Source organism: Protobothrops mucrosquamatus, unplaced genomic scaffold, assembly GCF_001527695.2.
Source record: "Protobothrops mucrosquamatus isolate PMUCROS unplaced genomic scaffold, P.Mucros_1.0 scaffold20, whole genome shotgun sequence".
NCBI classification, from domain to species: domain Eukaryota; kingdom Metazoa; phylum Chordata; class Lepidosauria; order Squamata; family Viperidae; genus Protobothrops; species Protobothrops mucrosquamatus.
Window position 1 is genome coordinate 3210386 of NW_015386405.1, and position 16326 is coordinate 3226711.

At 36.1% G+C, this 16326-nt stretch overlaps 1 protein-coding gene across 1 annotated transcript in view; it reads right to left on the bottom strand.

Annotated features, from left to right (window-relative positions):
• Nucleotides 1-16326, bottom strand: part of LOC107282946 (cadherin-10) — a 92049-nt gene that overhangs the window by 38382 nt on the left and 37341 nt on the right. The window contains exon 2 of the mRNA XM_015810784.1: nt 3513-3807. Coding sequence (XP_015666270.1) covers nt 3513-3807 — 295 coding nt within the window. The remainder of the gene's footprint in view (nt 1-3512; nt 3808-16326) is intronic.

Genomic DNA, 16326 nt, shown 5'->3' on the forward strand with positions numbered 1-16326 from the left:
CAGTTTGTATTTGGAAATTCCACAGTATTTTTCATGCTTCCAGCCACCCAGAGTTGTTGGATATGAGATGGACGGCAAATAAATTTCCTAATAAATAAATAAAACTTAACCTCCCCATTTTCTACTACTTTTTCAAATCTATGTTCCCATCAATTTTTCTTTACTGGCATGTGATCATTTTTATGTATGTTCCAGTTAAAAGTTAAGTTTGCCAGCTGTGTTATGTCATTGTTTATAATCCGTTTGTGCAATCTTCATGCACAAGCTGACTAAATGATCTACTGTTTCTTCTGCTTTGCACAATTTACACTTTGAAACATTTGTGTTGTTTTTTTTTAAAAAAAATATCTCCTTGATTACACTAGTTTGAATTACTTGCTTTTATGCAGCCAAAACCAAGAGTTCAGTTTCTTTCTTTTTTTAATGTTCAGCCAGATTTTTATCTTTACCCACTTTCCCCTTGATCTAGAAATTGACCACATAATGCTTTTTCCCTTGCCAGATTCAGTTTGGGGTTTTAGTACCTTATTTTGATATTCACTTTGTGTTTCCGTACATTAACTTCCAATTTTTAATTGCATTAAACAATGCTTGGTTTGGGCTGTCTTTTACATAATCAGCCAATGCAGGCTTTTCTTTAACAATCAATCAATCAGAATATAACTGAAAGGGACCTTGGAGGTCTTCTAGTCCAACTCCCTGCTCAAGCAGGAAGCCCTATACCAGTGATGGCGAACCTTTTAGAGATTGAGTGCCCAAGCTGCAACCCAAAACCCACTTATGCATCGTCGAGAACCGGGTGGGTGTGGCCCATTGGGTGGGCATGGCCCATTGGGTGGGCATGGCCCATTGGGTGGGCATGGCTGCAGTGGTAACGGCAGACTGGGTGGGACTAAAAAGTTCAATCAATCAATTCCAACTTTGTGATCTTTTTTTCCCCCGCAAAAAGTTGAAATTGACTGATTGAACCTTTTTTTTTTGCACACGGCGGTGGAGGCCTAAAGTGAAAAGGTTTTATAAAACCCAGCTGAAGGCCTAGGACTGGGGCGACGGCGCGCATGCCCACAGAGAGGGCTCTGAGTGCAGCCTCTGGCACCCGTGCCATAGGTTCGCCACCACTGCCCTATACCATTTGAGACAAGTGGCTGTCCAGTCTCTTCCTAAAAACCTCCAGTGTTGAAGCACCCACAAAGGCAAAACCTGTTCCATTGGTTAATTGTCCTCACTGTTAAGAAATGTCTCCTTAATTCCAGGTTGCTTCTCTCTTTTTGTTTGTTTAATCCAAAGTAAATCTCTGCCTCCATTTTTGTGGAACAGATATAATCCAAATATCAGTACAGAAATGTCACGCATAGTGAACAGTTATGTGTTCTCATATTTTGTATAGCATATTAGAGATATGGCCCAGGAATTGATGGCTTTGATAGTATTTCCACCATTCAATTTTGTCTTTAGCACTTTTTTCACTCTTTGGATATATTTTTCATTACTCATATTTTAACTTATCCACACTTTTTTTTATCCAATAGTAAAATGCCTAGATACAGCAGTCTTCATCCTGATGGTTCCTGAGGGTTTGCCACTCTGCATTTCAATTCCATTATTCCTTGTGATTTTACTCTTCTTTCTTGCTATGGAGGGACATTTTTCTCATTTAAATTCCACTTCTATATTGGTATTAAAAATTCTTGGAGTATTTGTCAGTGACAAGATTTTGATTTCTGATTTTCCACAAAGCTTCAGATCATCCATATAAAGCAAATCTGAGATTTTATTAGCATTTTTTGCTGTTTGACAGTCAATATTTTTTTCTTCAAAAATCACTGAAAGTCGGATAGTAGCAATGTCAAATAATAAATGTGATAATGAGCACCCTGCAAGATGACTTTCCTAATGTTGATAAGCCCATAATATTCTATTGTTTTTAACTGACAGCTGTTTCCAAACATGTAATGATGAATCAATGTGGTAATGAATCAAACACCTTTTTATAATCAATGCAGACTATATGTACATGTATCGATCACAAGCTGATTTTTTTGTGCCTCTGCTTTTCTTTATATTTCCTTTCGGTTTTCTTGAGTAGCTGTTATTTTCTTCTAAATAACCTTGGATATTTCCTGCTATTATGCTTGAAAATAACTTAAAACACTGAAAATAAGCATGTTATTGGCCTATAGTTTCCTGGTGTTCTACACCCATTCAACATTCTTATTATAGTCTTTTAGAGTTTCCCGCAGATCTTTCCAAAACTGGATTGTTTCCTTTTTGTTTGGTTTTCCATTTTCAGAATATCTATTGTCATTTATATTTGGTAGAGTCTCCTCTGATCCGACTGAAATATGTAGCTGATTTTGTATAAAACAAATGATTTGGGCCTCATAGGGTTCAATTTTCCTAGTTCTTGCTATCATTTATTGCTTTATAATTTCCATCCTTCTTCAATTTCCTGGTGCTTAGCCAATGTTTTATATTAGGCTTTTCATGATTCTTCTGTTTTCACTCTTTAACACTTTTTTTAAGTACTTGCATCTGATCTTACAGTAATTTCTTTATCATGGCAGTATGAACCCCCATTTTGGGATTGTGATTTTGGTTTTCTAATTTCAATACCCAGTTCTTATGTAAACACCGCTATTCTACTCTGTGTGATTGATAGAGGTTAATTTAGTCTTGCAAGAGCCTTATTCTTTATAGGTGTAGGTCTTTTGTGAGCACAACTTTCAATGCTAGCAATCTTTGTCTACTGATAGTTCCTCATGTTATGGTTTATCACACAAGTCAGCAAGGTGTTTAAAATGGATTTGGTATTTTTATCTGCCTATCAATTTCTTTCCAAGGATCTGGAATAGGCAGATATTGCTTGATGGTGTTAAAGATATTGTCCCAATATCTTTTGAAATTGAATGATGGTGACTTTATCAATGCTAATATAATACATAGCTTTCCTCATATTAATATTATCATTATTTGTTCACAACAACATGAAGCCACAGCTGTTATTTCTATAGCTGATTTTGGCCTTATATGCATTGAGTTCTTCCCAAGAACCTAGGATGCCATAATGTATTGGTGTAATAAATGCATGGATCCAAGCAGTGTGGCCTTTTACAATTGACAGATGAAAATACTGTCAATGCACAAGTTTTCTACATGTCGTCCAAGGCTTCTTGGTATGGCACCTAGTGTGACGATAATTTGGGATCACCACAGCCAGTTATGCCATAATCTTATTCTTATTGTTATTTAAGCTATTGGTAAAAAGGCTAAGTTGAGATGTTAAATGTTATTCCTTTTTACATCAAATGAATACCACCACACAGGAAAATATTATAACATGCAACCCAACTAGAAAAAACCAGGAAAAAAAACCTTTATCATGTTATTTAGTAAATTATATAATCTGATCACATGAAGTGACCTTTGGAGAACCTGTTAGCCCTTCCAACTACCTCAATTTACAGTAAGATCCACCAATTCTTTTGTTTTCCATTTGTGAATGGTATACTTACCAACCACTGACATTTCAGGAACACTTGCTGTATAAATTTCTTCTGGAAATGTTGGCTCATTGTCATTGATGTCATGGATTTTGATGACAAACTCTGATTCAGGTTCCACTGGTTGGAGAGTTCTCCGGTTAATAGCCTGGGCACGCAAGGTATAGAAAGCTTTCTCTTCTCTGTCAATTCTTCTTGTGGCATGAATATCTCCTGTTCTCTCATCAATAACAAAAAGAGTGCCAGCCCCATCTCCTGACAAGATGTACTTGAGAGATCCGTCTCCTTTGTCCTGGTCTGAGTGAAGCTAGAGCAGAAAAAAGGGACAGTAAGAAAGGAGAGAAATACAGAGCTGTGTAAACATAGTATCAACAATATTAATGTTCCAGTTAGTTAGAATATATTAAATTCCACATGACTGTAGAAAATATGAACTGACAAAATCTATTCCAACTCACAGAGACTGTAATGTGTTTCAGTATAGTAAATGTAACAGAAGTAGGTATAACATACTTCTCATTACCAGAACGCTCTTAATACAGAGAATAAACTTGATAGTTTAGCTTTGGTGGCAGATTTTAGTTTTTCTAGCAACACCTGTTCTGCAAAGCAGAACATTTGTGTCAGAAATCTTACAAGAATTTTATGCTAATGCTGACCTTTTCTTTCTTGAAAATGAATCTATTAAACATTCACAACCTGCTGTGTTGGTTGTAAATTCTCTAAGCAGATAAAGGACATGACAGGATACATATTAATTAAGAATATCATATCTTCTTGAGCTGGTGGTGCACTTAAAAAAATCTCAAAGCTCCGTATTTATTAAAGAAAAAAATATTTGGAGGATCCTCAGAAATTTGTTGGTAAACTGCAATCCCCTAATATATTATTTCTGAAATCTAACGGAATATGGAACGAAAGAGCGTTAGACATGGCACATTTTTTAATCTAAGAAAGGATTAGAGACCTTGATTTATTCTAACAGATCTGCCTCCTGAAGAAGTAAATATAATTAGTATTAATCTAACTTAACCTAATGGTCAATTTTTGGAGTTTATGGCTATAGGCCAGTGACTGAGTGCCCAAACTGCAACTCAAAACCACTGATGCATGGTCGGGTGCCGGGTGGGCGTGGCCCATTGGGTGGGCATGGCCCATTAGATGGGTGTGGCTGCAGGGGTAACGGCAGACTGGGTGGGACTAAAAAGTTCAATCAATCAATTCCAACTTTGCGAGATCATTTTTTTCCGTGAGAAGTTGAAATTGACTGATTGATTGAACCTTTTTTTTTTTTGCACACGGCGGCAGAGGCCTAAAGCGAAAAGGTTTTATAAAACCCAGCTGAAGGCCTAGGACTGGGGCGACAGCGTGCGTGCCCACAGAGAGGGCCCTGAGTGCCGCCTCTGGCACCCGTGCCATAGGTTCGCCACCACTGCTATAGGCCATACTGGTTTTGAGGCTGTCACAGAAGCCATATAGGAACAGATGTTTCATGGAAAACCCCCACTTAGTGTTAGACAGATATCATTTTATTCTCTCAGGTTATTCTTCTGTTGTGTTTGTTTATAATTTCTGAAACATTTTTGTTCTTTATTTATAATCTTTCTATCTCTATGCATACATACTGAACATATTACATACATGCATACATGCACAATTACAGCCAAATCAGCACAAGAAATTTAGCATACTTGCCCTGTATTGAGATTTATTCAGACTTTGGGGGGGTATTTTTCACTTTTGAATGAATTCTTTGAAAAGTGGGGGTGGGGTCAAGGTAGGAAGGATAAAATATTTTCCAATTTTCCAATCCAGCAAAGATAGTATCCTTAAATGTTAGGTTGCTCCAGCATTATATTAAAAGCAAACATGGATCATCTTTAGGCACAAAATTCATTATAATTGACAGTATGGAAGGATGCTTGCTGAATAACCATGTCATAGTCAATTTTTGTTTTAACAGTTAAGGATTGACCCAGGTACTGAGGATTGAGAATATTGGCTAACACAAACTAGAGATTATACTTATTACATTTCTTTTTGTTATTGTTTTTGTTAGTGCAATTTAAGTCTGTCATTACCTATTTTTACAAGGTTCAGTCCTTCTAAATTTCAACAGAAATTGAAACAATTATTTTTCTGCACATATTTCATCACCATAGACATTTGTTTTAGGACATCTATCAAAGGTTCAGTGTTTCTCTTTACCCCATTTTGGCCTTTATTTGCTTTATGTTTTTGTTCACAAATTCCATTAACATAGGACATTTCTTTGTGTTGTGCTCCAAGAGGGCATATTGCTGAGCCCAGATGATCACAACACTCATCCTATCAGAAGTCTTTAGCAAATGCACTATAGCCTGGCACAAAAGCAGACTGAAAGCATCTGGGTAATCTGCTTTCTCCTGGGCCCTCTGAGTTTTAAACCTGAATACCACGGTAACAATGGTAAGAAGTTTCCTGTCAGTTAGAACAATTAATCAGTGGAACAACCTGCCTCCAGAAGTTGTGAATGCTCCAACACTGGAAGTTTTTAAGAAGAGACTGGACAACCATTTGTCTGAAATGGTATAGAGTTTCCTGCCTGAGTAGGGGATTGGACTGGAAGACCTACAAGGTACTATTATTATTATTATTATTATTATTATTATTATTATTATTATTATTATTATTATTATTATTATTATTATTATTATTATTATTATTATTATATTTGAATCTAGCAATTGCTTCTTGAATACACGATTACCTTCACAGCAGGCAGAACCATTAACTTCATTCAAACATGAATTGTCTATAGCATGGACCTGACCATGTCTCACCAACTAGAAGGTCTCAACCAGCCAGGAGAGAAATGGATCGAAAAGACAGGTGGATGGTTAACAACCCAAAGGAATATTTCCGCTTCCTTGGGTATTACAAGATCAAATATTTCCCAGATAAAAGGACAACGCTATGACTTAGCCAACTTGACCAGACCTGCCCAGTCAGAGTATCTCTGAGTAAATTTGAACAATGTTATCTATCAGATGCCTAGAATATTTCTAAGAGCAGCCCTGAAGATGTTTTTGTGACATCCCCTCCTCACTCTCTCACAGGCAATATGTATTTTATAAAGGGCTGAAAGCAAAATAAGAATAAAAAAAAAGGATTATATTTTGATCTGCTGATACTCAATTATACATCTTGACTCCCAGCCAATGACATGATGCTGTCAAAGTCCTGGCCCAGTATGTGGAGGTTCTGCTATCACTACTATACTGAGACATATTATACTGTGTATCAAGTTAGTAGATTGAAAAGGTCTTTATCATTTCATCTTTTCTACAATTATCCTGTGTGATTTTATATAAGTTAACACAGCTCTGTCTCTTTCTCCTGCCCAGTTCTCCTTTTTCTTTACCTACAGTAACTTCATTCTGATCAGGAAAAAGAGATCAAGAATACCAGCCCTATCTCCTGACAAGATATACTTGTCAGGAGGCAGGTCAGGTATTCTTTTAATTATTGAAGAAAGAACAGAGAGATGCACACCACATACACAAAAAGAACTGTCTAGGGAAGAGACAGTTTCCTATACCCAATGTATCCAGGCTATGGAATCTGAATCAGAGTTTTGACATCTAAACTTCTCTTCAAGCAGTTGGCTTGGTCATGTCTTGATTGAACTACTATAATGTACTTTACATGGGCCTGTCCTTGAAGACCATTTGCAAACTACAACTGGCCTGGAATAACATGGTGGAAGTGATGGGTGTGTCACAGTATGAGCATACACTCCTGTTGCATCGTAAGTTGCAATTCTCTTGTCCTTTGGAATGATATGTTCTTGGAGATCTGGTATTGCTTCTATCCTTTTGAATTTTTACAAATTGTTGAAGACCTGGTTGTTCTCCCAAGCTTTAGGGCAGTATGCTGTGTAGCCAAACCATTTTGGTTTTTGGTTCTGTCTTCCAGGCAGCTTTGTTGCTAGGTAGGTATTATTTTCTTCTATATATTTATTAATTTTAATTGTAAGCTACCCAGAGTTACTGTGGAGTTAGGCAGCCTTCAAACTGAATGAATGAACGAACAAATGAATGAACGAACGAACGAATCCAGGTGGGCATTTCAAGAGAAACAAACCACCCTCTGTTCTAGCCCAACTCATTACTTTCTCCACATATATCTTCTTTCCTTTGCTGACAATCAATTTTTCCTGATTGCCATCTTGTTAAAAACAAATGAAAATATTCCTTTATTTTTTGCAAAGAAATCACCCACTGACCTTCACAACGTTTCTAACGGATTCTCTAATGTATCCTAATTGTATTATCACCGAATTGCAGAAAATGTATTAAAACTGGTAAAACTGTAGCTTTCATTAAATAAGTCTGCCTCAAGGTTAATAGCTGATTTGAGATTTTAAGCAGCACATTTGGCTCAAAGCTTATACTTTTGGTCCCCTTAAGGTGCTATAGCATCATTTATCTTCATGTTTTTGCTTCTTTCTTCTAAATCCAAGCATGTCCTAACGTAAATCATTGTTAAGTTCATTGGTCCCAAACAGTGAAAAATGACTTAATGAAAAAGGAAGAGATTTATTTAGCAGTCACCACTCAAATTGCAACTATTTATTACATTTTTTTCGCACTAACTCTATCAGTGACTATCTATTACTAGTTTGGCCTTAATGCAAATAAATTGTTTTATTGTGTCCTTTTATTGATATCTGTCATTATTTCTCTGACATTTTACGATTATACTAAAACTTATAACATTCCAGCAATTATTTTAATGTAACTTCAATGATAATTGGATATACAGCAGAATCATAAGGTTATATAAATACTTCATCTCGTTGTGGATACAGCTGTGATTATTGGCAATGGTTGTGATCACAAACAGAAGTAACTATAGCCTTCACACAAACACATAGGTCATATTGTTATCCATCTCAGCCCCATAGCTAGGTAAAAAAAACCATAACTGTTTTCATCCATCTATTTCATATAAATGTTGAAGTTTTTTGTTATCTTTTCCCCCATCAAACTTGGGTTTTCTACTCTTCTCCTAAAATGTATAACATTTTAGGGAGCTATTAGATCACCTTAATATCAACAAAAGCCCAGTTGATTCCAAACCATTGCCAAAAATCTGATTTTTTTGTTCCATCAAGCCCAGCCCATACAATAGTTAGGCGATACAAACATTTTAAAATTGATACATTTGATTATTAATTTATAGAAAGTGGTATTCTTTACTGAAAATGTTATTTATATAATTTATTGTGGACAATAGATTGCAAGTCACATCTTGTATAATATCTTAGTATTTCTGCCATTTTCGCTTTGACTATAGGTAATCATATAATCATACTGTATCTGACGCATTGGAGAAGTACTTTATTTTTAAGTAGCTGTTTTCTAAGGGACTCCCTATTCCATATCTGCATTCTTTTGTGTGGGTATGTGTATGTGAGACCAAAATCTACCCATATACTATTAATTCAGTTGGACTAACTCCTAAAGAAGTAAGAAGATAATTGTTGTTTTAAAAATTAAGAATAAAATCTGTGAGAAGTTACCACTTTTTAATAGATACTTTAAAATTGGGGACACCATCAGGATCACTGTCTTTTCCTGTTAACATTTTATTAATATATCATATATATTCATATGAGCATACTATCTTCATATTTTATATAGTCTATTTCTATGAAAGTATGCATGAAAATCAATCTTTTTTTTCAGTTGGTATTTTATTTTATACCATGCTCATTCTGCCCTTCCCATTTTCCACCTTTTGCATGTTTGAATAATTTCTTTTTGCCTCTAACGCCCCCCCAATTGTCATATTGTCTATATTCTCTCTTCCAAATGCATTGTAAGAGTGACAGATGTCTCTCACTCTGTTCCTTGAAAATTCATCAGAATCCTCCTTCATATTCAAACCACTTGCTATTTACCATTATCTCTACAAATTACTATGTGACTGAGTAGAACATATGCATTAGAAGGGTAAAATATACATTATGTTTTTGAGAGTGACATATTTTATTTTTAGTAGCATAAAGAAGCCTATTAAAATCTTGTATCTTGAGAGAAAGCTTATTAACAAGGCAACACTTGTTTTAATCAAGCTGAATGAGCAGAAAGCTGCTTTTTTTCACTTTTACAAGCCAAAATCCTTTGATATAAATCAAGAGAATAATTTTTAATTACAGAAATTGACAACACATTGGCCTTTGAAATCAGCAATGAGAATAATTTAAATTAACATAACTAATACTAACTTAAGTAATAATACGCCCAGGATTGAAATGCACCTTTCAATACATGTGTAAGCTCATTCAGAGATTTGGACTTATATATATTTACTCCCTGGTGAAAATTAAGGAGTCATACAGCTATAATACTAATTATCTTATTTGCATATCAATTTTATTTAATTTGAATTATGTATTTTTTTTGTAAGAGGTCTGCTAGAATGTGCATACTATAAATATATCCATACAATAAAAAACTATTAGTATGGGTAGTATGGATAATATGCATAACTAATAAACATACATCAGTGTTATAGTGAGTATGGGTTTCTTGTACTAAGATATAGATTAAATCAATAAATTATCACAAATATTTTAAAATGGATTTTAGGCTGCACATTTTTTTTGCATTCTTGTCCTCAGTAATGACCAAAAGAGCATCAGTAAAAACTGCTATCACAGTAATATTAAGTATCATTATAATAAACTGTATTTTGAGCACTTTAAAGAAATCTATATAAATAAAAATGTAAATGTTCATTCGTTCAAAATCTTAAATCTCCGAAAGTTCTTCACCCATTGCTTTGAAATTTTGACACAATGTTGCATTCGAATACGCGCGCGTTTTTATATACCTACTATTATATAGATGTCACACCTGTGACAGGTAAAAACATGCTTTTTTGAAAAACAGCGCCATCTGTTGGACGTAAATTTAACCAGACTGAGCCACAGCAACGCGTGGCCGGGTACAGCTAGTAATAAATATATAAATAGATATAGTACAGCCAGAGAAGAATCTAAGGTTTGCATGGAGAAGGTTCAATTTTGGCATCTGAAAGAACAGATGGAAAAATTCTTGCCTGAAATCTTCCTATATTACTGGCACTTTTGACAAAATTGGACTAGCTAGAATACAGCTGGTCCTCAACCTATGACTACAATAGTGTCCAAAATTTCCACTGCTAAGCAAGACACTCGTTAAGTGAGTTTTGCTCTATTGAACGATCTTTCTTGCCATAGTTCTTAAGTGAAGCACTGCAGTTTTTAAATTTGTAACATGGCTTCCCCATTGACTTTGCTTGTCAGAGGGTTGCAAATTTGATCACATGGCCCTGAGACACTGCAACTGTCATAAATACATGCCTGTTGCAAGCGTCCAAATTTTATCACGTGATCACGTGGATGCTGCAACAATCAAAAATGCTCATATGCCATTTTTAATTTTTTTTAGTGCCGCTGTAATTTCAAACTGAATGAATGGTTGTAAGTTCAGGGCTACCTGTAGCTGGCTCAGTATATAGAAACTTCCTATCTCCTGACTGATAACTTTCAGCATTAAATCATTTCAGAATTACTCACAAACTTAGGATGAGCTGCAATGCCAGCTTTATTACAAATACATGATTCAGAAAATGAAGGCCTTGACATGTGAGACTTGTCTAAAGCAAGGGTCTCCAGCACTTCTGGCTTTGCGGACCAGTGGGAAGGGGGAGAGAGAGAGGATGGTTCCACACAAGCAGAAGGTGTGTGCGATCACAGCTCCATTTACGCACAAATGGAGCTCTGAGCATGAGCGCTCACATGCTGCTTGTGTGGCCCAGTTCTGAATGGGCTGTAGCCCGGTACTCGGCCATGAACCCCCAGTCTAAAGGATATATCTAAATAGAGTAATGAAAACAACTATTGCTAAGTACGGAGAACATTTATATTGTTACTGCCCAGATTTACAGTTTGCCCCATTTTCCAATAGATTTTCTTCAACAGATTGTGGCAGAGGCCTACTTTTATGCACATCAACTATATTTTTTTGTTTTTGTTTGCTTCATCATGATTACTAAGAAAGACATGAGCAGCTAAAAACTGTTCTCTGTAAAACCCTTTGAGGGCATTTACCCAGCACTCGGGGGGAAAAAAAACCTAGGAAATGCTTTTGTTTAAAGAGCAAACTGTATCTTGCTTGGAAAATAATGAAAAGCAAATTTTAGGAAAGGATGGTTTGCTCCTCATCACTGGTAAGGCTTTTGCAAAATATTAAAAGACAAGACTGTAGGCAGTAGCAAGAGTAGGGATCACAGGAATGTCCTGAATGGACTCTATTTTAGATAAAAATAGAAACAATTTATTAGCAATACCCACTGTACTTGTGTTGAATATGTCATTTTTTTCTAAAAGAGTAGATTAACAACTGAACCAATTGCCCAAAGCGGTATGGACTTCCTTTTACTGGATATGTTCATGAATATCCACCCATCTGTCAGGGATGCTTTACTTGGAATTCAGATTTTGCACATAACAGAGAGTTATAGTTAGCAGCCTATGGGTTTTCTTCCAACTCTATGTATTATGAGAAAAAAAAACCCTAAGCATTCTGGAACAAAATACATGTTTCTTCCTTGAGCCAACAATTATTTATTTAGTGCTGTATTACCTGGGCTTATACGCCATTGCCATCCAAGTAGCATCTAAACCCTATCTTGGATTCTGCCATGATTCCGTGTATATTTTAGCTGTCATTTCTTTCATGTTCTCCAACACGGCCTGACACAGCTGGTTGGCCCTGATAGCTTCTGTAAAAATACCCACCACTTTCTCTTTTAAAAGCAAGGCAAGAGCAATTTTGACATAGACCAAAATCATGCCAGGGAAAGAAGATTCTTTCCTCAGCAGTTCAAGCCAAAAATATTTTTCTTCGTGAACTGTAACATATAACATAGGACATTTTTGTATACTCAAATAATATTCCTTGAAATATCCAGCCAGATTGACTGGAGAACAGACTTTGTTACCATTGCTGAAACAAACTACAAGAATTAGATAGCGAACAATCATTGAATAAAAACATAAGATTGGGGACAAGGCAATCACATTTTAGACTTTGATCTGTAATCACTGAAGCCTTTCTATCTATACTGAGTATCACAAATTATCTTTGCTTGCCATGCAATGCAGCCTTATGTACAGGTAGTCCTCGACTTATGACCATAATTGTGCCCGAAATCTCTGTTGCTAAGTGAGACATTTGTAAAGTGAATTTTGCCCCATTTTATGACCTTTTTTGCCAATGTCGTTAAGTGAATCACTGCAGTTAGTAACATGGTTGTTAAGTGAATCTGGCTTCCCCATTGACTTTGTTTATCAGAAGGTCACAAACTTTGATCACATGACCCTGGGACAGTGCAACCATCATAAATGTGAGTCAGTTGCCAAACATCTGAATTTTGATCACAAGACCATGGCGATGCTGCAACAGTCGTAAGTATGAAAAAACAGTCATAAGTCACTTTTTTCAGTGGCGCTGTAACTTTATATATATAAAAGTGGGATTTTTAAGGGGCAAATATTTTAAATTTTAACTCATTCTTAATTTCTTTCAAGAAAACCATTGCTTAGAAGAGCAAATCAGTTCCTTTAGAATGTAACTCACATTACTTTTTACCAGGAATAATGCTGGCTAAGGCTCATAGAAATTAAAATTGAACATCTGGAAATCAAAAATAGCTCATCCATGTTTTAAAATATGTCTTTCTCTTGCCTAATTTTACTCAAATGGCAGTCAGGTGACATTATAAAAACTGAACATCTGGAAGTCAGAAATAGTTCATCGCTGCTTTAAAAGATTTCTTTTTGTTGCCTTTTTTTTTTACTTAAAGGGCAGTCAGGTGACATTATAACTTTACCATCTCAAATCTTCATGGTAACAACATGCAAGCAGAAGAAAACTGGAGGGCAAAGTGTAGCACCCACTGAGACAACTGAAATCCCAACTATCTTCTTGTGATATTCTTTCTTCAATAATACTCCAAAGGAGTACTGAGGAAGTACTCTGATGCACTACTTAATACCAAAGGAGATATTTTGTCTTAATATTCTTTGAATAGCAGGAGTGGTATGATGGCCTAGAGGTGGAGCTCTCACCTCACAATCAGGAGGCTGAGAATTCAATCCTAGGTAGCAGCAGATATTTCTCTTTCTGGGTGCAAAGAGAAAATGTCTGCTGTGAGTTCTGCGTAGGCATCAGGAAGGGCATCCGGCTAGTAAGCGCTCAGCTTCATTCAGTCGCCCTGAGTCCACCCTGATGCAAGGGATTACAGGGTCATTAAAGGAAAAAAAATCTTTGAGTAACAAATTCTATTTACCATCTGTTTTTATGTTTATTAAAAATAGAGAAAGGCATAATAATAGCACTTATGGAATAATAAATGGAAAGTCCAGTACACAATCATGAAAGATATTAACTAAAGACACTGCCATTCGTTATGTTTTAGCAAATGATAATCACAATCTTGCTAATGTTGCAGTAGTTTGACTTGCTTAAAAAATGTCTCTATAATATTGCTGAAATTACATATTAACCGAAATAACTGGAATGTTAAACTCTTAAATTTATAAAGTGGGCCACACAAATTATGATAAGTGTGAGAGCAAATTCTAATCAGTAAAACTTACCATTAAATAACCTAAGAAAGAATGGAAAAACTGGAAAATTTTGAAAACTAAAACTTTCTTAGACAATACATTTCCTGAGTAAAAAAAAAAGTGACTGCAAAATAGTGCACCAATTTTCTAAAAATACATGTTTGGAATATATAAAGCAATGCCATGTATGATATACATTATTAGTATGAAAACATTGATTTTTACACTATTAATTTCCTTAAAAGCTAAGATCATTGATCTATAATTATGAATACTATATAACAGTGGTAGCGAACCTATGGCACGCATGCCAGAGACGGCACTCAGAGCCCTCTCTGTGGGCAACCATGCCATGCCCCGGAGATGGCAACTGTCCTCTTCAACCAGCCGCCTGCTAAATCGCCGAGGTCCCACATGGCCAGATGCATCCTAGCACCCATGCGCTTGCTGGCCTCTGTGCGGGGGCTGATGGTGCCAGCCCCTGCCTCACCCTGTGACAATGGCACCCCCGCCCTGCCTCGCCTTGCCTCGCCTCACCCCGCCAGACCAGCCTCCTGCCCACCGCCCCACCCGCCAGAGACCCCCTGGATTTTCCCCATCCCTGCCTGGCCCCCACAGGTGTCCCTCCCCAGGAGCAACATCGAGTTGACCACGCCTACCCGTCTGCCATGACCACTGTAGCCACACCCACCCGGCACCCGGTGATACATAAGTGGGTTTGGGGTTGAAGTTTGGGCACTCGGTCTCTAAAAGGTTCGCCATCACTGCTATATAACAAAAGAACAGAAATTATAATAAAAATTTAAATTCTGAGATATATTCTAGTCCAAGCTTTGTTGTTTTTTCTGTGCATTACTGTAACTTTCCAGAAGAGTCTCATTTCAAAGTATGCTGTAGTTGTTTCCAAACTCATAAGTTTGGTGTTAGAGACCAATTTATACTGCACACAGAAAAAATACCAAACCCATTAATAAGTGTTTTTAATTTTGATGGGGAAGACATATTTATTAATGTATACAATGTATACCAATGTATATCAAGACATATTTATTAATGCATACCAATGTATACTGTTTGTCCTCTGCAAATAGTTAGCCTGGTAAATCATGTGCTCTCACAATTCCAATTAAAAATCAAATTAACAAAAGTGAGGGAAGACAACTTTGCCATACATTTTTCCAACAGCAAAGATCTAAAGCCTTTACAAGAATAACCTAGATAAGATCCCGTTGGTCCTTACTCACCCCCAAATCCTGCTCTGTTGCCTCATCATGATGGGAGAGGCTGGCTTCCTGGGAGGGATGAGCAAAAACGCTGGGAATGTATGCTAAGAATAATATAATCCCAGCATGATTACATAAAGTGTGAATGTCAATTGGCACTCCACATTCTACTGTTAAGGAAGAACTGAGGATCTTTTGGATTATCAATGGTGTTTGTGATGTGCCTGGATTAAATCCATTTAGTTGTTGATGTTGTCATAAAGGAAAAGAAAATTCAAAGACAAAATTAGAGAAGGAATATGGAATGTAGGCATCAGAAGATTGATGAATACATACTAAATATGGATTACTACCAGCTTTAATTGTTGTAGTAAAGCTCCAGTTATTGTTGCTTTAGGTTTTATGCTAAAACAGTACCTAAAACAGAAACAGTACTGATTAGAGTCTTAGCCCAATATCCACCACACAAAAGCAGCAATGGATGGTACAAAGCTGGCTTCATTAATAAGAGGAAGTCGGTCACAGAAAGGGACAAAGAAAGAGGGAGGGAAATGTACATAATTTCTTCATATCTTTGTTTTCAATTGATTTAAAAAAATGCATCTCAAAAAGAAATTAAGTCTCTATATTAATTTTTTATTTGGAAATACAAAATAATTATCTCATTTCCCTTCCTGCAAAAGACTAGTTTTGTTTCTTTTCACATCTTGACATTTTGAATGAAAAGCACGAAGAACACTAATTTTATTTCAATCGTAGGAAAAAGCAGTTTCCAGTATAGCCAATTATGAAATGCTATTCCTTTCTTTCTTTCTTTCTTTCTTTCTTTCTTTCTTTCTTTCTCTTTCTTTCTTTCTTTCTTTTTCTTTCTTTCTTTCTTTTTTTCTTTCTTCCATCTACCTACCTACCTACCTACCTATCTATCCTTTATCATTTC